Raw genomic sequence first — 26,229 nt, 5'->3', positions numbered from 1 at the left:
GAGTGCAGTCTCAGTGCTATGATGGTGTCTTAAACCAGACTAAAGCATTTCATATGCATTGTTTCTCTTCAGGAAGGCAGTGAGTTGCCGCGCAACATCTTTTTCTAACATTTTTGAGAGGAATGGGAGATTCGATATAGGTTGGCAGTTTTTTTAGATTTTCTGAGTCAAGGTTTGGCTTTTTCAAGAGAGGCTTTATTACTGCCTCTTTTAGTGAGTTTGGTACACATCTGGTGGATAGGGAGCCGTTAATTATGTTCAACATAGGAGGGCCAAGCACAGTAAGCAGCTCTTTCAGTAGTTTAGTTTGAATAGGGTCCAGTATGCAGCTTGAAGGTTTAGAGGCCATGACTATTTTCATCAATGTGTCAAGATATATTGTATTAACTTCTCTAGGATATATGTGGGACGGTAGCGTCCCACTTGTCCAAAATCCAGAAAAAAATGGAGCGCGCCAAATTCAAATATATTACTATAAAAATCATTCTTTCATGAAATCACACATGAAAGACACCAAATTAAAGCTACACATGTTGTGAATCCAGCCAACATGTCTGATTTCAAAAAGGATTTACGGGGAAAGCACACCAAACAATTATGTTAGCTCAGTACATAGCCACAGAAAAACACAGCCATTTTCCCAGCAAAAGATAGCTTTCACAAAAACCAGAAATAGAGATCAAATGTATCACTAACCTTTGAACATCTTCATCAGATGACACTCATAGGACATCATGTTACACAATACATTTATGTTTTGTTCAATAATGTGCATATTTATATCCACAAATCTCGGTTTACATTGGCGCCATGTTCAGAAATGCCTCCAAAATATCCGGAGTAATTACAGAGCCACGTCAAATAACAGAAATACTCATTATAAACTTTGATGAAAGATACATGTTTTACATATAATTAAAGATACTCTTCTTCTTAATGCAACTGCGGTGTCAGATTTTTTAAAAACTTTACGAAAAAGCACACCATGCAATAATCTGAGACGGAGCTCAGAACAATAGCCAAATTAGCCGCCATGTTGGAGTCAACAGAAATACGAAATTACATCATAAATATTCCCTTACCTTTGATTATCTTCATCAGAATGCAGTGCCAGGAATCCTAGTTCCACAATAAATTGTTGTTTTGTTCGATAATGTCCATTACTTATGTCCAATTAGCTAATTTTGCTACCATGTGTAGAACAGTGTCCAAACGCTCGCGCAGATGCAGGCAAACGTCGGACGATAACTTCAAAAAGTTATATTACAAGTCGAATAAACTGGTCAAATTAAGTAAAGAATCAATCTTCAGGATGTTGTTATCATTTATATCCAATACCGTTCCAACCGGAGAATTCTTTTCAGTCTCTATAAGTAATGGAACGCAAGACGACACGATGAGGAAAGCGCGTGACCAGGAACTGGCCAACTGCCAGACCACTGACTCATTCCCCTCCCATCCGGTCCCACAACACAGCATAAGCTTCATTCCACATTCTACTGACTGTTGACATCTAGTGGAAGGCGTATGAAGTGCAAACAGATCCATAAATTACAGGGATTTGAATAGGCGATGACTTTCACAACGCCCACTCTCAGAATTTTCACTTCCTGTTTTGATTTTTTCTCAGGTTTTTGCCTGCCATATGAGTTCTGTTATACTCACAGACATCATTCAAACAGTTTTAGAAACTTCAGATTGTTTTCTATCCAATAGTAATAATAATATGCATATACTAGCATCTGGGACAGAGTAGGAGGCACTTCCCTATGTGCATGAAATTTGGTTCAGGTTATTAATCAACCTACCAGGGTGTTTACAAACACTACAGGAACAAGATCATCCACATGTATTGATCACATTTTTACTAATGCTGTAGAACTTTGTTCTAAAGCTATATCCGTACCCATTGGATGCAGTGATCACGATATAGTGGCTAAATCCAGGAAAGCCGAAGTTCCAACAGCAGGGCCTAAAATAGTGTATAAGAGATCATACAAAATATTTTGTTTTGACTCTTATGTGGATGATGTTAAAGATATTTGTTGGTCTGATGTGATTAATGAGTAGCATCCAGACGCTGCACTTGATGAATTTATGCAATTGCTTCTTCCAATTATTGATAGACATGCACCTGTTAAGAAACTGTATGTCAGTACAGTTAAAGATCCATGGATTGATGAGGATTTTGAAAAACGGTATGGATGAAAGAGAGGGGGCAAAAGGAGTGGCTAATAAGTCTGGCTGTACATCTGACTGGCTTACTTACTGCAAATTGAGAAATTATGTGACTAAACTCAACAGAAAGTAGAAGAAACTTTATTATGAAGCCAAGATCAATGATATAAAGAATGATGGAAAAAAACTTTGGAGTTCTTTAAATTAAATTATGGGCAGAAAGACTAATTCAACTCCATCTTTCATCGAATCAGATGGCTTATTCATCACAAAACCATTTGATGTTGGCAATTATTTTAATGATTATTTCATTGGCAAAGTGGGCAAAATTAGGCAGGAAATGCCCACGGCAAACAGTGAGCAATTATATTCATGCATAAAACAACTAATAATGAAAGAAAAGCAGTGCAAGTTTGAATTTTGTAAAGTTAGTGTGGGAGAGGTGGGAAAATTATTGTTAACGATCAATAATGACAAACCCCCTGGCATTGACATCTTAGATGTAACTCTACTGAGGATGGTGGCTGACTCTATAGCCACTCCTATCTGTCATATTTCTAATCTGAGCCTAGAGGAAAGTCTTTGTCCTCAGGTCTGGAGGGAAGCCAAAGTAATTCCGCTACCCAAGAGTGGTAAATCGGCCCTTACTGGTTCTAACAGCAGACCTATAAGCTTGCTGCCAGCTCTTAGCAAACTGTTGGAAAAAATAGTGTTTGACCAAATACAATTCTATTTGTCAAGGATCCCTCCGGAACTTTCATTACTCACACCTGGCCCCTATTCCCAGTGATTAGTAATTTTATAAGTGTCCTTGGTTTACCATTGTCCTGTCGATTATTGTTACTATGTCTGTTGGTCGTGTGAGTACCTGTGCTGTGTGTTTTGGCTTTCGTGCCATTGTGGATTGCGCAGATGATTATGGGTCTCGTCCAGTGTGATAATCATTGTGCGCTTGTGTTATTTATTTGAGGTACTCCTCGCTCTTTTGTTTGGGTTTCTACCCTGTGTTTTGTATAGTGTTTATTTGGTCTTCGTCCCCGTGCCTGTACACGGCACAGCATAATTTGGGTGTAATGAAAACCCCTATTACGCATTCCTGCGCCTGTCTCCCGACCCTTTATGCCAGCGTGACACTATTTCTCTATAAACAAATTAACAACAGACTTTCAGCATGCTTATAGAGAAGGGCACTCAACATGTACTGCACTGACACAAATGACTGATGATTGGTTGAAAGAAATTGATAACAAGAAGATTGTTGGAGCTGTACTGTTAGATTTCATTGATATTTGATATTACTGACCTTAACCAGTTGTTGAAAGTACTTAAGTGCTGAGGCTTTTCAACCTCTGCCATATTGTGGATTCAGAGCTATCTATCTTGATATTGATATATACTGTATATTGATTCCAAGATGGCATAGCAGTCAGACGTCCGTTGTCCTCGTCTTGTCGTGTCCTGTATATATATTTACATCTTTTCTTCGCATATCTTTTTTAGATTTTTTTTTCTAAAAACTCAACTTCAAAACACTCCTGCAACCCACCTCACCAATTAAAAAAAAAAGTATTATTCACCTCAAATCTGAAATCCACAACAGAAGCTAGCCAGAAGTTAGCCAGAAGTTAGCCACTGGCTAACGTTAGTATTCAGCTAACCACGGTTGGCGGTCATCAGCTATCCTTTAGCTCGAAAAGCTATCGGCAGTTTTGTACAACGCGACTCAGACCAGAGCATACCGGACCTATTTTCTCTCCATATCCCCGGAGTTCTACCGCAATCTGTGGACATTTACACCTGGATCTTGCAGCTAGTTAGCTGCTATCCGAGTGACTATTGGCTAACGTCGGTCCCGGAGCAAACATTAATTATTACGGAGCTAGCCAGCTGAAGAGTTCCATCAGCCACTCCTGGGCTACAATCACCTATCCGGACCCGTTTTACTGCCGATGCAGAGCCCCACCGGGCCTTCACGACTGGACTACCGACGTTATCTGCCCGAGGGAGTTATCCAACTGGCCCCTCCGTTGCGACGTTACCTGAACGCCCATCTGCGGCCCGCTAATCGTTAGCTGTCTTATCAGCTGCTATCGGACAATTTTCTTGGGCCACTATAACTATAACTATTTTGCCAATTGGATTGGTCCCCTCTACCACACGGAACACCAATAATATACCGACTGAAACGCACGAGGTGGCTAAAAACAGACCTCCATCTTCTGCCAGTTTGCTACCCATGGCCCGGCTAGCTGTCTGAATCGCCGTGACCACAACCAACCTCACTACTCACTGGACCCTTATGATCACTCGGCTAAGCATGCCTCTCCTTAATGTCAATATGCCTTGTCCATTGCTGTTCTGGTTAGTGTTTATTGGCTTATTTCACTGTAGCGCCTCTAGCCCTGGTCATTATACCTTATCCAACCTTTCAGTTCCACCACCCACACATAGGATGACATCACCTGGTTTAAATTATGTTTCTAGAGACAATATCTCTCTCATCATCACTCAATGCCTAGGTTTACCTCCACTGTATTCACATCCTACCATACCTTTGTCTGTACATTATAACTTGAAGCTATTTTATCGCCCCCAGAAACCTGCTTCTTTTACTCACTGTTCCGGACGTCCTAGATGACCAATTCTCATAGCTTTTAGCCGTACCCTTATCCTACTCCTCCTCTGTTCCTCTGGCGATGTAGAGGTGAATCCAGGCCCTGCAGTGTCTAGCTCCACTCCTATTCCCCAGGCGCTCTCTTTTGATGACATCTGTAACCGTAATAGCCTTGGTTTCATGCATGTTAACATTAGAAGCCTCCTCCCTAAGTTTGTTTAATTCACTGCTTTAGCACACTCTGCCAACCCGGATGTCCTAGCCGTGTCTGAATCCTGGCTTAGGAAGACCACCAAGATCTCTGAAATCTCCATCCCTAACTACAACATTTTCAGACAAGATAGAACGGCCAAAGGTGGTGATGCAATCTACTGCAGAGATAGCCTGCAGAGTTCTGTTCTACTATCCAGGTCTGTACCCAAACAATTTGAATTTCTACTTTTAAAAATCCACCTCTCTAAAACATGCCTGCTATAGACCACCCTCTGCCCCCAGCTGTGCTCTGGACACCATATGTGAACTGATTGCCCCCTATCTGTCTTCAGAGCTCGTGCTGCTAGGTGACCTAAACTGGGACATGCTTAACACCCCAGCCATCCTACAATCTAAGCTTGATGCCCTCAATCTCACACAAATTATCAATGAACCTACCAGGTACCACCCCAAAGCCGTAAACACAGGCACCCTGCTAGATATCATCCTAACCAACTTGCCCTCCAAATACACCTCTGCTGTTTCCAACCAAGATCTCAGCGATCACTGTCTCATTGCCTGCATCCGTAATGGGTCAGCGGTCAAACGACCTCCACTCATCACTGTCAAACGCTCTCTGAAACACTTCAGCGAGCAGGCCTTTCTAATCGACCTTGCCCGGGTATCCTGGAAGGATATTGACCTCATCCCGTCAGTAGAGGATGCCAGGTATTTTTTTTTAAATGCCTTCCTAACCATCTTAAATAAGCAAGAAATTCAAGAAATTTAGAACCAGGAACAGATATAGCCCTTGGTTCTCTCCAGAGACTGGTCTTAAAACCTCTTATGGCTGCAATCCCGTTAACGGAATCGATATGACAACAGCCAGTGAAAGTGCAGGGCGCCAAATTCAAACAACAGACATCTCATAATTAAAATTCCTCAAACATACATGTATCTTATACCATTTTAAAAGTAATCTTGTTGTTAATCCCACCAAAGTGTCCGTTTTCAAATATTATTTTCAGCGAAAGCAACACAAACGATTATGTTAGGTCACCGCAAAATCACAGACAAACACAGTCATTTTACCAGCCAAAGATAGGAGTCACAAAAAGCAGAAATAGAGATAAAATGAATCACTAACCTTTGATGATCTTCATCAGATGACACTCATAGGACTTCATGTTACACAATACATGTATGTTTTGTTCGATAAAGTTAATATTTATATACAAAAACCTCAGTTTACATTGGCGCCATGTTCAGAAATTCCTTCAAAATATCTGGAGAAATTGCAGAGAGCGACGTCAAATCACATAAATACTCATCATAAACTTTGATGAAAGATACATGTTTTACATAGAATTAAAGATGCACTTGTTCTTAATGCAACCGCTGTGTCAGATTTCAAAAATTCTTTACGGCAAAACACAATATTCAATAATCTGAAAACAGCATTCAGCCACAAAAGCAAGCCATACAGTTACCCGCCAAATTGTGCTCATAAAAAACATTATAAATCTTCACTTACCTTTGCTGATCTTCGTCGGAATGCACTCCCAGGACTAGCTATTTTTGTTAGCGTGTTTGGTAAACAAATCCAACGTCAGGAAGCGCGTTCACTAAAAGCTGATGAAATGTCCAAAAGTTCCGTAACAGTCAGTAGAAACATGTCAAACGATGTATTCAATCAATCTTTAGAATGTTTTTAACATAAATCTTGAATAACGTTCCAACCGGAGAATTACATTGACTTCAGATGAGCGATGGAACAGAGCTCCCTCTCATGTGAACGGGCATGGTTAGAGCATGGTCAGGTCATGGCAGACCTGACTAATTCCCCTCTCATTCGCCCCCCCTTCACAGTAGAGGCATCAGACAAGGTTCTACAGACTGTTGACATCTAGTGGAAGACGTAGGAAGTGCAAACTCATCCATATCTCGCTGTGAAATCAATTGGATATTGGTTGAAAATCCATCAGCCACAGAATTCCCGCTTCCTGTTTGGATTTTTTCTCAGGTGTTTGCCTGCCATATGAGTTCTGTTATACTCACAGACATCATTCAAACAGTTTTAGAAACGTCAGAGTGTTTTCTATCCAATAGTAATAATAATATGCATATATTAGCATCTGGGACAGAGTAAGGAGGCAGTTCACTCTGGGCACGCTATTCATCCAAAGTGAAAATGCTGCCCCCTATCTCTAAAAAGTTAATGGAAGTGTCTCTAATGTCAAACATGTAAAGTGTGGTGTACCGCGGGTCAGCTCTTTCGGCCCTCTACTCTTTTCTATTTTTATCAATGACCTGCCACTGGCGTTAAACAAAGCATGTGTGTCCATGTATGCTGATGATTCAACCATATACGCATCAGCAACTACAGCTAAGGAAGTCACTGCAAAGAGTTGCAGTCTGTTTTGGAATGGGTGGCCAGTAATAAACTGGTCCTGAACAATTCTAAAACTAAACGCATTGTATTTGGTACAAATCATTCCTTAAGTGCTAGATCTCAGCTGAATCTGGTAATGAATGGTATGGCTGTTGAACAAGTTGAGGAGACTAAATTACTTGGCATTACCTTAGATTGTAAACCGTCATGGTCAAACATATAGTTTCAATGGTTGCAAAGATGGGGAGAGGTCTAGCCGTAATAAAGAGATTCTCTGATTTTTTGACACCACACTCCAAAAAGCAAGTTTTGCAGGCTCTAGTTTTGTCTAATCTTAATTATTGTCCAGTCGTGTGGTCCAGTGCGGCAAGCAAAGACCTAGTCGTTGCAGCTAGCCCAGAACAGAGCGGTACGATTGTCTCTTAATTATAATCGGAGGGCTGATATAAATACTATTGCATGCCAGTCTCTATTGGCTAAGAGTTGAGGAGAGACTGACTGCATCACTTCTTCTTTTTATAAGAAACATTAATGTGTTGAAAATCCCAAATTGTTTGCAAAGTAAACTTACACACAAACTTATCCCACCAGACATGCCACCAGGGGTCTTTTCATAGTCCCCAAATCCAGAACAAATGCAAGAAAACATACAGTATTATATAGAGCTCTTATTACACGGAACTTCCTTCCATCTCATATTGCTCAAATAAACAGCAATCCTGGTTTCAAAAAACAGATAAAGCAACACCTCACGGCACAACGCCTCTCCCCTATTTGACCTAGATAGTTTGTGTGAATGTATTAATATGTAGGCTACGTGTACCTTTTTAAAAATGTATGTAGTTCTGACCTTGAGCTGTTCTTGTCTAATGATGTTCTGTATTATGTCATTCTGTATTATGTTTCATGTTTTGTGTGGACCCCAGGAAGATTAGCTGCTGCTTTTGCAACAGCTAATGGGGATCCTAATAGAATACCAAATAGTCCCGGATTATGAGGAAAAACATTAAGATCCACAATATTTATTCCATGGGCCAAATCTAGGTCCAGAGTATGACTGTGGCAGTGAGTAGGTCCGGAGACATATTGTAACAAAACCCACTGAGTCAATGATGGCCCCGAAAGACTTTTGGAGTGGGTCTGTGGACTTTTCCATGTGAATATTAAAGTTAACCAAAATTGTGAATATTATCTGCCATGACTACAAGGTCCGATAGGAATTCAGGGAACTCAGTGAGGAACGCTGTATACGGCCCAGAAGGCCTGTAAACAATAGCTATAAAAAGTGATTGAGTAGTCTGCATAGATTTCATGATCAGAAGCTCAAAAGACGAAAACGCAGTAATTTACAAATTTGCTATCGTAAATGTTAGCAACACCTCCGCCTTTGCGGAATACACAGGGGATATGGTCGCTAGTGTAACCAGGAGGAGAGGCCTCATTTAACACAGTCAATTCATCAGGCTTAAACCATGTTTCAGTCAGGCCAATCACATCAAGATTATGATCAGTGATTAGTTCATTGACTATAACTGCCTTGGAAGTTAGGGATTTAACATTAAGCAGCCCTATTTTGAGATGTGATATATCACAATCTCTTTCAATAATTACAGGAATGGAGGAGGTTTTTATTCCAGTGAGATTGCTAAGGCAAACACCGCCATGTTTATTTTTGCCCAACCTAGGTCGAGGCACAGACACAGTCTCAATGGGGATAGCTGAGCTGACTACACTGACTGTGCTAGTGGCAGACTCCACTAAGCTGGCAGGTTGGCTAACAGCCTGCTGCCTGGCCTGCACCCTATCTCATTGTGGAGCTAGAGGAGTTAGAGCCCTGTCTATGTTCATAGATAAGATGAGAGCACCCCTCCAGCTAGGATGGAGTCCGTCACTCCACAGCAGGCCAGGCTTGGTCCTGTTTGTGGGTGAGTCCCAGAAAGAGGGCCAATTATCTACAAATTCTATATTTTGGGAGGGGCAGAAAACAGTTTTCAACCAGGGATTGAGTTGCGATACTCTGCTGTAGAGCTCATCACTCCCCCTAACTGGGAGGGGGCCAGAGACAATTACTCGATGCCGACACATCTTTCTAGCTGATTTACATGCTGAACCTATGTTGCGCTTGGTGACCTCTGACTGTTTCATCCTAACATTGTTGGTGCCGACGTGGATAACAATATCCCTATACTCTCTATACTCGCTAGTTTTAGCCTTAGCCAGCACCATCTTCAGATTAGCCTTTACGTATGTAGCCCTGCCCCCTGGTAAACAGTGTATGATCACTGGATTATTCTTTTTAAGTCTAATATTGTGGGTAATGGATTCACCAATGACTAGTGTTTTCAATTTGTCAGAGCTAATGGTGGGAGGCTTCGGCGTCTCAGACCCAGTAACAGGTGGAGGCGAGACCAGAGAAGGCTCGGCCTCTGACTTCGACTCGTTGCTTAATGGGGAGAACCGGTTGAAAGTTTCTGTTGGCTGAATAAGCGACACCAGTTGAGGACTCCTACAGCATTTCCTTCCAGAAGCCATGAGAAAATAGTCCGGCTGTGTGGACTGTGCGAGGGGATTCATACTACTATTTGTACTTATTGGTGGCACAGACGCTGTTTCATCCTTTCATACACTTCAATTACCCTTGCCTAACGATTGCGTCTGAAGCTGGGCTTGCAGCACAGCTATCCTCACCATAAGGCAATTGTTCTCTTGTATATTATGAGTACAGTGACTGCAATTAGATGGCATAATGTTAATGTTACTACAGCTTCAGCTGGTGGAGGTCCTGTTGAACCATGTCCAGATAAAGCGTCCGGGGTGAAAAAACTGAATGAAAAAAGTTATTGAGGTAAAAAATGTAAATATAAAACGGTAATTAAAAAGTAAAAACCGTAGCAGGTAGCAAAGTGGCAGGTAGCAAGGTAGCAAAGTAACGTTAGCAACAAACTGCACAACATCACTTAAACAAGTCCACAAGTTGTGGTTAACTAATGGTTAATACTGTGTGTATTGCAGCTACTGTCTGAGAGCCAAATCAACATGGTGAAGGTGGTGAACACTGTGAGCGATGCTCTCAGCTCCATGCAGAAGGAGACAGGGGGACTGAAGGCTCGGGTCAAGGCTGATCTACAGAGGGCACCGGTCAGAGGGGCTCGTCTCAAAGGCTGTGCCAATGGTAAGTCTGATAGCTGTCTGTCCGTGTCTGGCTAGCTGGCTGGCTAGTTATGTGGCTGACTGGCTATGTGGCTGGCTGGCTATGTGGCCGGCTGGCTGGCTGGCTTTGTGGCTGGCTGATTGGCTGGCTGGCTGGCTGTCTGACTGTGTGGCTGTCTGGTTATGTAGCTGACTGGCTGGTTATGTAACTGGCGGGCTCTGTGGCTGGCTGGCTATGTAGCTGCCTGGCTTGCTGGCTGTTTGGCTGTCTGTCTGTCTGTCTGGTTGCCTAACTATCTGTCTGTGTCTGCCATTCATGCATATGTCTATGTGTGTGTTTCTCTGTGTCTTCATATGTGTCTGTCTCTGTCTGTCTCTGTATACATACTGTATAGCTCTCTGTGTTATTCAATAGTGTACTGTATCTCTATCTGCCAGTGGCAGAGATGAAGATTACCTCATTACCATTGGTGCTTGTGTTGAATGTATGAGTGCTGAATATACAGTACAGTATGTAAATAGAATTATTTTGTATTTTATTTTTATTTAACCTTTATTTAACCAGGTAGGCTAGTTGAGAACAAGTTCTCATTTGCAACTGCGACCTGGCCAAGATAAAGCATAGCAGTTTGACATATACAGCAACACAGAGTTACACATGGAAAAACAAACATACAGTCAGTAATACAGTAGAAAAAAATAAAACAAAAAGTCTATATACAGTGAGTACAAATGAGGTAAGATAAGGGAGTTAAGGCAATAAATAGGCCATGGTGGCAAAGTAATTACAATATAGCAATTAAACACTGGAATAGTAGATGTGCAGAAGATGAATGTGCAAGTAGAGATACTGGGGTGCAAAGGAGCAAGATAAATAAATAAATACAATATGGGGATGAGGTAGTTGGATGGGCTGTTTACAGATTGGCTATGTATAGGTGCAGTGATCTGTGAGCTGCTCTGACAGCTGGTGCTTAAAGCTAGTGAGGGAGATATGAGTCTCCAGCTTCAGTGATTTTTGCAGTTCGTTCCAGTCATTGGCAGCAGAGAACTGGAAGGAAAGGCGGCCAAAGGATGAATTGGCTTTGAGGGTGACCAGTGATATATACCTGCTGGAGCACGTGCTACGAGTGGGTGCTGCTATGGTGACCAGTGAGCTGAGATAAGGCGGTGCTTTACATAGCAGAGACTTGTAGATGACCTGGAGCCAGTGGGTTTGGCGACGAGTATGAAGCGAGGGCCAGCCAACGAGAGCGTACAGGTCGCTGTGGTGGGTAGAATATGGGGCTTTGGTGACAAAACGGATGGCACTGTGATAGACTGCATCCAATTGGTTGAGTAGCGTGTTGGAGGCTATTTTATTAATGACATCGCCGAAGTCGAGCATCGTTAGGATGGTCAGTTTTACGAGGGTATGTTTGGCAGCATGAGTGAAGGATGCTTTGTTGCGAAATAGGAAGCCGATTCTAGATTTAATTTTGGATTGGAGATGTTTAATGTGAGTCTGAAAGGAGAGTTTACAGTCTAACCAGACACCTAGGTATTTGTAGTTATCCACATATTCTAAGTCAGAGTCGTCCAGAGTAGTGATGCTGGACGGGCGGGCAGGTGCGGGCAGTGATCGGTTGAAGAGCATGCATTTAGTTTTACTTGCGTTTAAGAGCAGTTGGAGGCCACGGAAGGAGAGTTGTATGGCAATGAAGCTCGTCTGGAGGTTAGTTAACACAGTGTCCATTGAACGACCAGAAGTAGACAGAATGGTGTCGTCTGCATAGAGGTGGATTAGAGAATCACCAGCAGCAAGTGCGACATCATTGATGTATACAGAGAAGAGAGTCGGCCCGAGAATTGAACCTTGTGGCACCCCCATAGAGACTGCCAGAGGTCCGGACAACTGGCCCTCCGATTTGACACACTGAACTCTATCAGAGAAGTAGTTTGTAAACCAGGCGAGGCAATCATTTGAGAAACCAAGGCTGTTGAGTCTGCCATTAAGAATGTTGGGTTTGACAGAGTCGAAAGCCTTGGCCAGGTCGATGAATACGGCTGCACAGTAATGTCTCTTATCGATGGCGGTTATGATATCATTTAGGACATTGAGCGTGGCTGAGGTGCACCCATGATCAGCTCTGAAACCAGATTGCATAGCGGAGAAGGTACAGTGAGATTCGAAATGGTCGGTAATCTGTTTGTTAACTTGGGTTTCGAAGACCTTAGAAAGGCAGGGTAGGATAGATATACGTCTGTAGCAGTTTGGGTCTAGAGTGTTTCCCCCTTTGAAGAGGGGGATGACCGCTGCAGCTTTCCAATCTTTGAGGATCTCAGACGATACGAAAGAGAGGTTGAACAGGCTTGTGATAGGGGTTGCAACAATTTCGGCAGATCATTTTAGAAAGAGAGGGCCCAGATTGTCTAGCCCGGCTGATTTGTAAGGGTCCAGATTTTGCAGCTCTTTCAGAACATCAGCTCTCTGGATTTGGGTGAAGGAGAAATCGGGGAGGCTTGGGCGAGTTGCTGTGGAGAGTGCAGGGCTATTGACCAGGGTAGGGGTAGCCAGGTGGAAAGCATGGCCAGCCATAGAAAAATGCTTATTGAAATTCTCAATTATGGTGGATTTATCGGTGGTAACAGTGTTTCCTAGCCTCAGTGCAGTGGGCAGCTGGGAGGAGGTGCTCTTATTCTCCATGGACTTTATAGTGTCCCAGCACTTTTTTAAGTTTGTGCTACAGAATGCAAATTTCTGCTTGAAAAAACTAGCCTTAGCTTTCCTAACTGCCTGTGTAAATTGGTTCCTAACTTCCCTGAAAAGCATATCTCGGGGGCTATTCGATGCTAATGCAGAACGCCACAGGATGTTTTTGTGCTGGTCAAGGGCAGTCAGCTCTGGAAAGAACCCAGGGCTATATCTGTTCTTAGTTCTACATTTTTTGAAAGGGGCATACTTATTTAAGATGGTGAGGAAGGCACTTTTAAAGAATGACCAGGCATCCTCTACTGACGGGATGAGGTCAATATCCTTCCAGGATACCCGGGCCAGGTCAATTCGAAAGGCCTGCTCGCTGAAGTGTTTTAGGGAGTGTTTGACAGTGATGAGGGGTGGTCATTTGACAGCGGACCCATTACGGATGCAGGCAGTGAGGCAGTGATCCTGGAGATCTTGGTTGAAAACAGTAGAGGTATATTTGGAGGGCAAGTTTGTTAGGATGATATCTATGAGGGTGCCCGTGTTTACAGATTTGGGGTTGTGCCTGGTGGGTTCATTGATAATTTGTGTGAGATTGAGGGCATCAAGCTTAGATTGTAGGATGGCCGGGGTGTTAAGCATGTCCCAGTTTAGGTCACCTAGCAGCACGAGCTCTGAAGATAGATGGGGGCAATCAGTTCACATATGGTGTCCTGGGCACAGCTGGGGGGTGAGGGTGGCCTATAGCAGGCGGCAACAGTGAGAGAGTTGTTTCTTGAAAGGTAGATTTTTAAAAGGAGAATCTCGAATTGTTTGGGTACAGACCTGGATAGTAAGACAGAACTCTGCAGGCTATCTCTGCAGTAGATTGCAGCTCCGCCCCCTTTTGCAGTTCTATCTTGTCTGAAAATGTTATAGTTAGGGATGGAAATTTCAGGGTTTTTGGTGGTCTTCCTAAGCCAGGATTCAGACACTGCTAGGACATCCGGGTTGGCAGAGTGTGCTAAAGCAGTGAATAAAACAAACTTAGGGAGGAGCCTTCTAATGTTAACATGCATGAAATCAAGGCTTTTACGGTTACAGAAGTCAACAAATGAGAGCGCCTGGGGAGTGGGAGTGGAGCTAGGCAGTAGTGATTGGAGCGTAGTGATTGGTGTGTCCATTGGGATGTTGTGCTCGGAGTGAGAGCCTGAGAAGGTCTGAGGTGTGATCCCTGAGGGAAGCTTCAAGCAAACCTACATCAGACCTAATGGAAGCTTCAGACAAACCTACATCATACCTGCCAGGAGCTTTAGATGAACCTACATCAGACCTGAGGGAAGCCTTCCAGTAGATTCTCCCTTTTCAGCCAGCCATGGAATACACAACGCCTGACACTTATGTACCACACACACACACACTCCAATGGTTATGCCACCCGAGAGTGTGTGTGTGTGTGTTTGTGTGTGTGTTTGTGCCTGTGCGTGTGTGTTTGCCACAGGCACCATGTTTTCATAAATATTTCACACAGATGGGTACCGCATTAAAATCCTTGATGTAATTTCACACTCTGGGATGCCTGCATATGTAGAACTAGGATGATACAGGATCCATTTCAATCACAGGGGGCTGCTGAGGGGAGGACGGCTCAAAATAATGGCCGAAACGCAGCTAAAGGAGTGGAAAAACAAAGGGGAGGGGGTTCAATATAAATATTCCGGGTGGCCATTTGATTAATTGTTCAGCCTTCTTATACAGTTGAAGTCGGAAGTTTACATACACTTAGGTTGGAGTCATTAAAACTAGTTTTTCAACCATTCCACACATTTCTCCACAAACTATAGTTTTGGCAAGTCGGTTAGGAAATCTACTTTGTGCATGACAAAAATTGTTTACAGACAGATTATTTCACTTACAATTCACTGTATCACAATTCCAGTGGGTCAGAAGTTTACATACACTAAGTTGACTGTGCCTTTAAACAGCTTGGAAAATTGCAGAAAATGAGCTTCTGATAGGCTAATTGACATAATTTGAGTCAATTGGAGATGTACCTGTGGATGTATTTCAAGGCCTACCTTCAAACTCACTGCCTCTTTGCTTGACATCATGGGAAGATCAAAAGATATCAGCCAAGACCTCCACAAGTCTGGTTCATCCTTGGGAGCAATTTCCAGACACCTAAAATAACCACGTTCATCTGTACAAACAATAGTACGCAAGTATAAAGACCATGGGACCACGCAGCCGTCATACCGCTCAGGAAGGAGACGAATTCTGTCTCCTAGAGATGAACGTACTTTGGTGCAAAAAGTGCAAATCAATCCCAGAACAACAGCAAAGGACCTTGTGAAGATGCAGGAGGAAACAGGTACAAAAGTATCTTTATCCACAGTAGAACGAGTCCTATATCGAAATAACCTTTAAGGCCGCTCAGCAAAGAAGAAGCCACTGCTCTAAAACCACCATAAAAAAAGCCAGACTACGGTTTGCAACTGCACATGGGGACAAAGATCATACTTTTTGATGAAATTTCCTCTGGGCTGATGAAACAAAAATAGAACTGTTTGGCCATAATGACCATTGTTATGTTTGGAGGAAAAATGCGGAGGCTTGCAAGCCGAAGAACACCATCCCAACCGTGAAGCAAGAGGGTGGCAGCATTATGTTGTGGGGGTGCTTTGCTGCAGGAGGGACTGGTGCACTTCACAAAATAGATAGCATCATGAGGAAAATGCTCACTAACAGGGATGTAAACACATTTGTGCACAAAATTTGAGGGAAATACGTTTTTTGTGCGTATGAAAAATGTTGGGATATTTAATTTCAGTTCATTAGACATGGGACCAAATCTTTACATGTTGGGTTATATTTTTGTTCAGTATGGATTATCTGTAAGAAAAACAACTCTGGTACTGAATCTGAGGTTGATAGTCATTGTGCCACAACTGTAAACAACAAGCTCCAAAAATAACACAATTTTGGGAGCAAACCTCCTCCCTCTCTCTATCTCTCCCCTTCTCTCTCTCACCACCCAATGAGTCCCCATTAGGAGCCCCCCTCTTCCTCTCTGTCAAGGAAGGGTTAGATATGCCCACTGTTTGAGGCTAAGAAGTCTAGTGGAATGTTCTCCTCATCTCTGTCATTTCTCTTTGTTTACGCTTACGTAATGTTTTAACCACTTGTTTTGCTTTCCAGCTTGAATTCAAACTGAGAGCTTTTTGTTTCTCTTCTTTTTCTCTGTCCCTTTCTGTCTCTCTCTCTTACCTTCTGCATCTCTCGCTCTCTCTCTGTATCCCTTTCCCTCTCTCTCTCTGTATCTCTCTCTCTCTGTATTTCTCCCTCTCTCGCTCTTTCTCTCTCTCTCTGTATCTCTCTCTCTCTCTGTATCTCTCCTCTCGCCTTCCGATCTCTCTCTCTCTATCTGTGTGTCTCTCTCTGTATTTCTCCTTCTCTCTCGCTATCCGCTCTGTCTCTCTCCCTCTGTATCTTTCTCTCTCTCTCTGCATCTCTCTCTCTGTCTCTGTATCTCTCTAGGCTCTCGTCCTCGTGACTGTGGTGATCTGTATGCTAATGGTCAGAGGGAGGATGGCATCTACTCTGTGTTTCCCACTCACTACCCCTACGGCTTCCAGGTCTACTGTGACATGACCACGGACGGAGGGGGCTGGACTGTGAGTCATACTGTACACACACACACACACACACACACACACACACACACACACACACACACACACACACACACACACACACACACACACACACACACACACACACACACACACACACACACACACACACACACACATATTCAGAGACACACACACACATGCACATACACATACACATGCACATACACATACACATACACACACACACAGAGACAGGCACAAATACACAGACAAGCAAGCTAGTAAGCACACACACACACACACACACACACACACACACACTCAACATGAAGGGGACGGGGACCATATTCTCAAGTGTCTGCATTAGAATAGAAGAAAAACAGCCATTTATATCCTCAAGCACTCCAACAGTGTTCTTATTCATCCACAACAAAGACAGTTTATTTCCTTTCTCGCTCTCATTATCTTTCTCTCTACTTTCTCTCCCTCTCTCTCTCCTCCTCTACACTTTTATTGGGTTGGTAATCAAAATAAAAAACTCCAGAGTTAATAGGTAATGAAATGATAATTTTCATTACCTTAGCTTTATATAGGTTTTACTTTCTTACAAAGTATATCATCTGCCAAGCCACACTGAAATAAGAATCCTTCAGTGTGGAACACTCTTAATAAAATCTGTCCCAGAATGCAACATACATTTAATTTTACCAATCTTCTGGATCATCCATCTCCTGAGAAACAAGAGCTCTGGAGAACAAACATTGTTTTTTTCTCCATTCCTCATGATTAAAATGCAGCACTGCTTATACCCTAGCATATTTGTATAGAAAAACCAAAGTGGGATAAATAGATTGCAATTAGATTGCGTGTTGAACTTTAGACCTTAAACTGTAGATAAAATGATCCGAGCTGCAAAAAAAACAAGGAACATGATATGAAAAAGCTTCTACGGCAGTGCCTGAGAACGCAGGTGAGAATACAGATGAGAGAAGGAGATAGGAAACACAAACTTGACTACGTAGCCGTCTACGTACTACATAGAGAGAGAGGGATCGAGAGAGATTGAGGGAGAGAGAGATGGAGGGAAAGAGAGAGATGAGTATTCAAAGGAGCGCAAGATAATTGAATGGGAAATGTTCCCTCTCACCGAAACATTCTCCTTCAAGCTTCTGCTGCTCCGGCCTGTACCTCCTGATATCATTAGTGGAGTCACCTTAATGCATCTCAGCGCTTTCTCAAACTTGTCGGAGTGTACATTATACACATTGCAGCTGCTCTGCTGCAACAGGCCGATGATGTACTCATTCAGCCTTTTGTTATGATGCACTGCTGAGTGCATTCTGGGATGACATGTAGCAAGTTGTGTTTGGAGCGAGTAGTGGAGCAAGTAGTTAAACTCGACTGTGACCTATTTTATCCTCATTATAGGCTATTTTATTTACTTGAGTGTATTGACCGACGTCCTGTACAGGTTCAGAACGATGCACTGTTCAGAACGCACCGCCTTACTGGACTTTTTCGATTTCAAGCTTGCGCTGCTACCTGTGGCTAGCCTGCTTTTTAGCAGGACCCTTAATGGCTACAGACGGCTATCCAATGGATGTCAATGGCCAACCATTGAGTGTCCAATGTTACTGCTGTGAAATGTTCACTAACTAACCAGAGGGGGGAGTGGAAGACCGAGCGCATACGGAAAATGGGTATGTCTGTAAAAAGTGTCTTTGGTGTGACCGGAAGATGGACGATAACAGGCGGCTTCAGAAGGACATTTGCCGGCTGTCCAATGAGCTGAATCAGAAGGGAAGCCTCATCGAGTTGAGACAGGACTTCGAATACCTGAGAGACAGACTATTGGCTACAGTCAAGCGGATAGTTTTTTATGGCCCTATCCCATAACACGGTCTATGGAATTATTTGCACTGGACTCTTGGAAGAAATCAGGACTCTGCTCTGAAAAAGTGCTGGATTTTATTGACAATTTCAAATTGTTTTTGGAGAGACTGCAGTTCCTAAAAAGGGATGGCCTGCACCCGAATAGGAGAGGAGCTTAGATGCAGAGTGCTAACATTGAAAAGATACTAAAAAAGTGATGGGATATCAGTCCTTGGCCAAAACAGGTAACCCTCATTGAGACATGTATTAATCCACGTCCTCATTTGAGGCATAGACCAAATGCCACAGTTCTAAGCAATATTGTATCTATTCCATTTCAAGTCAATCCCATAGCTATTTCATATAGAGGGTTACCTATTGATCATAGCATGTTCTTGTTAGAGGCTCTGTCTGCTCTGAAATCCTGCAGCTGTGGATTTGGACTCATTCATGTACTGTAAATGTCAGAAGTTTGATTTTGAAAATTGATCTTATTGTAATTCTGGCTTCTAAAACTAACTTTGAGACTTCGTTAAAAAAGTCTGTGCCAGACTATGATGTGTCTTTGAATGGACATAATGTTTAAAGATCTGACAGAGCTGGCAGATGGGGGTGTCGCCATATTCATAAAGAACATCTTGAATGTTGCTGTGTGTATTACCATCTCTGTTCCCAAGCAATTGGAATGTCTAGTCTTAATTGTGGGCCTTGGTAGTAATGCACAACGAACGTTAGTGGGAGTTTATCGCACTCGCTCAGCCCTCCCAATTGCTCTTAGCAAATGATCTACTATGCTACAGTGGTTCGTCCTTTAAAAGTAGCAGCGTACTGCGGCGCAGCTTACATGGTGCCACAGTGTTCTGTGGCACGTTATTAAAGTGTGAACCACTGGTACCTAGTTAGTGCTAGTTTGACCACCAGAGGGCATCTTTGAGAAGCATTTGATAGCCTTCAATAGTGGCTGTACTAGAGAATGCAGGCACGCGGAAGACCGGGCTTCAATTCCCCGACGGGGAGGAAGGAGTAGGCTGTCCTTGTAAATAAGAATTTCTTCTTAACTGACTTGCCTAGTTAAATAAAGGTTACACTAAGAGCATAACATTTATACACCCTACATTTATAATTCTAGTTTAACCAATACCCGAACAGAGATTCAGTAAAAATAAAAATCTCATTGATTTATCAAGACCAGTCCCCATGCTTGTCTCAGAGCAGCACGAAATGGTGTGAAAATAGTTGTAGGCTGTTACTTCAAATCCTATTGCTTCTAACTTCAATATGCTCTTTAAATAAATAAGACCTACCGTAATTTCCGGACTATAAGCCGCTACTTTTTCCCACGCTTTGAACCTCGCGGCTTATACAATGACGCGGCTAATTTATGGATTTTTCCCGCTTTCACAAGATTCATGCCGCCAAAAAACTGAGCACCGTCACATAATGTGACGTAAATCGAGCGCGCTCAAACTTCCCATCATTCTGATTACGGTAGTCATTTTGTCACCCTCATCATGGCAAAGACACGGAGAAATGCATATGATGCAGCTTTCAAGTTGATGGCGATCGATCTGGCTGTTGGAAAAGGAAATAGAGCTGCTGCACGGGAGCTTGGCCTTAATGAGTCGATGATAAGACGTTGGAAACAGCAGCGTGAGGAACTGACTCAGTGCAAAAAGACAACAAAAGCTTTCAGAGGGAAGAAAAGCAGATGGCCCGAACTAGAAAATGAGCTTGAAGACTGGGTCAACACACAGAGAGCAGACGGCCGAGGTGTTTCAACTGTGCAGATCCGACTGAAAGCCAAAACAATCGCCACCGCAATGAAGTTTGAGGATTTTAGGTAGGCACCTGCGGCTTATAGACATGTGCGGCTTATTTATGTACAAAATACATATATTTTTTCAATTCAGTGGGTGCGGCTTATATTCAGGTGCGCTTAATAGTCCAGAAATTACGGTACACGACTTTTACTCAACACTAGTGAGACTCATGTCGCCTACGGTAGGCCTACAGTATATAGAAAAATATGACGTGACTCTCCGCCAATAATTACATATAGAGAATTGGAGGATATTTCTGTAATTCAGTGATATTTATTCCCATAGTAATTCATTATGGATCCATAACTAAATAAACATTGGCATTTTGAAAGAGTATTTTTATCATTATTTTATTAACGAAAGCAATAAAGATGCCATTATTAGTTACATTGTTTTAGTTTGAATGTGCAGACTGGCACTAAGAACAGAACAGAGGGAACGTTTCCCTTGTCAACGCCATTATTAGTGCAATGCCCCTTAAAGTGTTGCCAGTGTGGCGGGGTGGGGTCCACCACCTCTCCCCCTTCCTCCTGCTCCCTTCCCCATGGGCTAGGTTGGTCTTCTGTGCGCAGCTCTGTGGCCCATCCCATGCCCCCTGCCCTCGTGCCTTGAACCTCGCTGGCTTTCAGTGGATACAGCTGGAGAACCACAAGGCAATCCCATTGTGCGCCACTCGGGAGCCATAACCATTATGACCAATATATATTGTCCTGCTAATAACAGGGTTAATAATATACCTGGGAGAATTTCCAAGGGGCTTCTATATAATTCTAAATTAATAATAATAATCGCTTTGGTTAAAAAATAACAATATTTTGGAGATGATTTTGTTGTCAAATAATGTAAAATGAGTGAGAAAGGCCATTCTTGAACCTGGGCTGAGACATTGTTACTAATTTGTAAATAAAGCCAGTTTGTTATTTAGAATAATTTATTTCTGTTTTTAGAGGGAGAGAAACCAAAATCTCATGGGTCTCCCAGTCGAGGGCAGCACAGGTACTGAACCAGCATCTGTAGCAACACAGCTTGTACTGCTATGCAGTGTCTTAGACCGTTGCGCCACTCAGGCGCTTTATAACGTGACCGGTCGGGAGTGGCGTACAGTACTACAGTAAGAGCAAAATAATCCTAATAAAATTATAAAAACCTTAGTGTAACAACAGTTTTAGTAAGTAATACTGAAGCACAATTATCAGTTTCTATTTAGGTTTATGTTGTGTATTCATTGTCAGTTAGAGACACAGTAGGACCCAAAAACATAATCAGTGGTCTAACTCCCTCTTGTGCTGGACTGGAGCAATGAAGTGGTGACGCAGGGTACCGTACTAAACCAGCATAATTGCAAAACTTTTAGTGGAGCAACCACTGTAACTATGTTAAATCAGTATTTTTTTATTTTGGGTGTACATAACCTGGATATATGAAAGATATTTGTACTGAGATAAATGTAACTCAACTGTTAACTAAACCAACTTAAAACACCCTGAAAAATCAACTATTTTGCAGAGCATTCTGACAAACGCACCACATATGTATACAGCCAATTTAATTTTTGCTAACGAGCTCAGTGACCATTGTCCCATTGCCTGCATTAGATTTACTAAGCTACCGAAATTGCAAAGAACTTCCAATGAGCAACATTTCCTGATTGGAAGGGTGCGTCCTCTGTCTCTGATTTGGATAAGGCCCTGTAAATGTATTCTTTCTCTGTTTAACTCTGCTGAATAAAGCATGCCCCATATAACAGATTACGGGTAAAAGACAGATCTAGCCCATGGTTTTGCAGTCAACTTTCCTGCCAGTTCTTGACTACGGTGACACTTTTTATTGGAATGGTGCAGCCACCACTCTTAAACCTGCTGGGGGGTTGACAGTTCCCACTATTTTGTAAATTACAGGAGAGGACTCTCCAACCCCCTCCAGTATGTGCCAAAGGAATGTCTTCGGTTTGCCCGAAGACTCTTAACACGTTCAAAAAGTGAATACTGGAACAATATTTATAACATAAGAATGTGGGGAATGTTCAGTGGTGATCTAAAGAATATTCATTTCATATGGGTTTTTATTTTGTGATGTCATTAGAAATGGTATAAAGGAAATACTGTAACTTGGAAATTATATCCCCTTTATCTGTCAAGTTTCCATCCAGTATGTTGTTCTTATAATTTGAAAAATAATGAAAGTTATTTTGTTAAGATAGGAATGTGATTTTAGGAGTCATAAGAGATAATTTGCTATCTATAGCATTTGCACAGTAAGTAGCCATGCCCCAAGTGAGGTCAGAGAGCGTGTCACGGAACTGACCTTTTCGTCCAGAGTGCATAAAAGGACTGGTAAGAAATTAACATGCAGACCAGAACATCGTCAGGTTGCAGCTGCGCGTGTAATGTGGTTTAAATCCTGAATGTCAATACAAGGTGTAGGCGAGAAGCTCATCTCTCTGACAATCACTGGTACGGCTGATTAGCTGTCCTAAGTCAAATATCTAGAAAAGGGAATATTAAGTGGGACCATCCTACTACTCTTCAAACCATCCTATTCTACTACTTTACTCAAATCACCATATTCTCCTACTCTCATCACCAATGGGAGCCGTCGACACGTCTGTCTATCTCCCGAGGAGCATCTTCCAGAGTAAACAACAGTAAAATACGGGAAAGGAGAGACCCCTTTTGAACAATCAGATATTTACAAGCGTGCCGCTGAAAGGCCAACCCTCATCCTTCCTAAGAAGGCTTTGTTCCGACAGAGATAAATGACAAACAAAGGCACTCGCACGTAAATACATTTATAATTTCTTTCTTCAAATGGGCGGTGGTTTGTGTGCAAAGTATATGATTACTGTGAGAATAGTTCTAAAATGTATCAACAATAAGTGTCCCTTTTTCTCTCTCTCTCTTCCCCCACTTGTCACGTTCCTGACCTGTTTTCTCTTGTTTTGTATGTGTTTAGTTGGTCAGGACGTGAGCTGGGTGGGAATTCTATGTTGTGTGTCTAGTTTGTCTGTTTCTATGTCAGCCTAGTGTGGGTTCTCAATCAGAGGCAGATGGTAGTCGTTGTCTCTGATTGAGACTCATATATAGGAGGCTTGTTTTGTGTTGGGAGTTTGTGGGTGTTTGTTACCTGTCTCTGTGTTTGTGTTCTGCACCAGATAGGTCTGTATCGGTTTTCACGTTTGTTATTTTGTAAGTTGTTTGTAGTGTTCACTTGTTCTTTAATTAAACATGTTGAGCACTGGCTACGCTGCATTTTGGTCCTCTCCTTCACCCCTGGAAGAAAACCTTTACAGAAACACCCACCAAACCCGGACCAAGCAGCGTGGCAACGGGCAGCAGCAACAGCAGCAGCAGTACAAGGAGGAATGGACATGGGAGGAGATTCTGGACGGAGAGGGACCCTGGGCAGAGCCAGAGGAGTGTCGCCGTCCCAAAGCGGAGCTGGAGGCATCAAAAGCGGAGAGGCGGCATTATGAAGCGCTTGCAAGGCAGAGTGGCTGGAAACCCGAGAGGCTCACCCAAAAATGTCTTGGGGGGGGGGCTAAAGGGGAGTGTGGCGAAGCCGGGTTGGATACCTGAGCCAACTCCCCGGGCTTACCGTGGAGTGAGAGGGCGTCGTACCGGTCAGACACCGTGTTATGCGGTAAAGCGCACGGTGTCCCCAGTACGCGTGCTTAGCCCAGTGCGGGCTATTCCACCTTGCTGCACTGGGAGGGCTAGGTTGGGCATCGAGCTGGATGTCATGAAGCCGGCCCAACGTATCTGGCCTCCAGTACGTCTCCTCGGGCCGGCGTACATGGCACCAGCCTTACAGGTGGTGTCCCCGGTTCGCCTGCATAGCCCAGTGCGGGCTATTCCACCTCGTCGCACTGGCAGGGCTACGGGGACCATTCAACCTGGTAAGGTTGGAGAGGCTCGGTGCTCAAGAGCGCGTGTCCTCCTTCACGGTCCGGTATATCCGGCGCCACCTTCCCGCCCCAGCCCAGTACCACCAGTGCCTACACCACGCACCAGGCTTCCAGTGCATCGCCAGAGCCCTGTTCCTCCTCCCCGCACTCGCCCTGAGGTGCGTGCCCTCAGCCCGGTACCTCCAGTTCCGGCACCACGCATCAGGCCTATAGTGCGTCTCAGCCGGCCAGAGTCTGCCGTCTGCCCAGCGGCGCCTGAACTGCCCGTCTGCCCAGCGGCGCCTGAACTGCCCGTCTGCCCAGCGGCGTCTGAACTGTCCGTCTGCCCAACGCCGTCTGAACTGTCCGTCTGCCCAGCGCCATCGGAGTCATCCGTCTCCCCAGCGCCATCTGAGCCATCTGTCTGCCCAGCGCCGTCTGAGCCATCTGTCTGCCCAGCGCCGTCTGAGCCATCTGTCTGCCCAGCGCCGTCTGAGCCATCCGTCTGCCCAGCGCCGTCTGAGCCATCCGTCTGCCCAGCGCCTTCTGAGCCATCCGTCTGCCCAGCGCCTTCTGAGCCATCCGTCTGCCCAGCGCCTTCTGAGCCATCCGTCTGCCCAGCGCCTTTTGAGCCATCCGTCTGCCCAGCGCCTTCTGAGCCATCCGTCTGCCCAGCGCCTTCTGAGCCATCCGTCTGCCCAGCGCCTTCTGAGCCATCCGTCTGCCCAGCGCCTTCTGAGCCATCTGTCTGCCACGAGCCATTAGAGCCGCCCGTCTGTCCCGAGCCATTAGAGCCGTCCGTCAGTCAGGAGCCGCTAGAGCTGTCCGTCAGTCAGGAGCCGCCAGAGCCGCCAGCCAGTCAGGAGCCGCCAGAGCCGCCAGCCAGTCAGGAGCCGCCAGAGCCGCCAGCCAGTCAGGAGCCGCCAGAGCCGCCAGCCAGTCAGGAGCCGCCAGAGCCGCCAGCCAGTCAGGAGCCGCCAGAGCCGCCAGCCAGTCAGGAGCTGCCAGAGCCGCCAGCCAGTCAGGAGCTGCCAGAGCCGCCAGCCAGTCAGGAGCTGCCAGAGCCGCCAGCCAGTCAGGAGCTGCCAGAGCCGCCAGCCAGTCAGGAGCTGCCAGAGCCGCCAGCCAGTCAGGAGCCGCCAGCCAGTCAGGAGCCGCCAGCCAGTCAGGAGCCGCCAGCCAGTCAGGAGCCGCCAGCCAGTCAGGAGCCGCCAGCCAGTCAGGAGCCGCCAGCCAGTCAGGAGCCGCCAGCCAGTCAGGAGCCGCCCTACAGTCATGAGCCGCCCTACAGTCATGAGCCGCCCTACAGTCATGAGCCGCCCTACAGTCATGAGCCGCCCTACAGTCATGAGCCGCCCTACAGTCATGAGCTGCCCTACAGTCATGAGCTGCCCTACAGTCATGAGCTGCCCTACAGTCATGAGCTGCCCTACAGTCATGAGCTGCCCTACAGTCCGGAGCTGCCCTACAGTCCGGAGCTGCCACTCAGTCCGGAGCTGCCACCCAGTCCGGAGCTGCCACCCAGTCCGGAGCTGCCACCCAGTCCGGAGCTGCCACCCAGTCCGGAGCTGCCATTAGTACAGAGTTGTCCCTCTGTCCTAAGCTATCCCTCTGTCCTAAGCTATCTCTCTGTCCGGAGCTACCGCTCTGTCCGGAGCTACCTCTCTGTCCTGAGCTACCTCTCTGTCCTGAGCTGTCTCCTCTATGTCGGAGGGGCCTTAGTGAAGGTTCCTGGACCATGGCCGGGGGCGAGGGTCGCCACTCAAAGGACGCTAAGGAGGGGGACAAAGACAATGGTGGAGTGGTGTCCTCGTCCACCGCCGGAGCCGCC

At 44.6% G+C, this 26,229-nt stretch overlaps 1 protein-coding gene across 3 annotated transcripts in view; it reads left to right on the top strand.

Annotated features, from left to right (window-relative positions):
• The window catches only part of LOC139544184 (fibrinogen C domain-containing protein 1-like), a 340,468-nt gene that overhangs the window by 107,207 nt on the left and 207,032 nt on the right, over nucleotides 1–26,229 (top strand). For all 3 annotated transcript variants that reach the window (XM_071351005.1, XM_071351004.1, XM_071351003.1), the window contains 2 exons: nucleotides 10,389–10,548; nucleotides 16,726–16,862. In XM_071351005.1, coding sequence (XP_071207106.1) covers nucleotides 10,389–10,548; nucleotides 16,726–16,862 — 297 coding nt within the window. The remainder of the gene's footprint in view (nucleotides 1–10,388; nucleotides 10,549–16,725; nucleotides 16,863–26,229) is intronic.

Source organism: Salvelinus alpinus, chromosome 18 (genome assembly GCF_045679555.1).
Source record: "Salvelinus alpinus chromosome 18, SLU_Salpinus.1, whole genome shotgun sequence".
Taxonomy (NCBI): Eukaryota; Metazoa; Chordata; class Actinopteri; order Salmoniformes; family Salmonidae; genus Salvelinus; species Salvelinus alpinus.
This window is presented reverse-complemented; position numbering and strand designations above follow the sequence as displayed.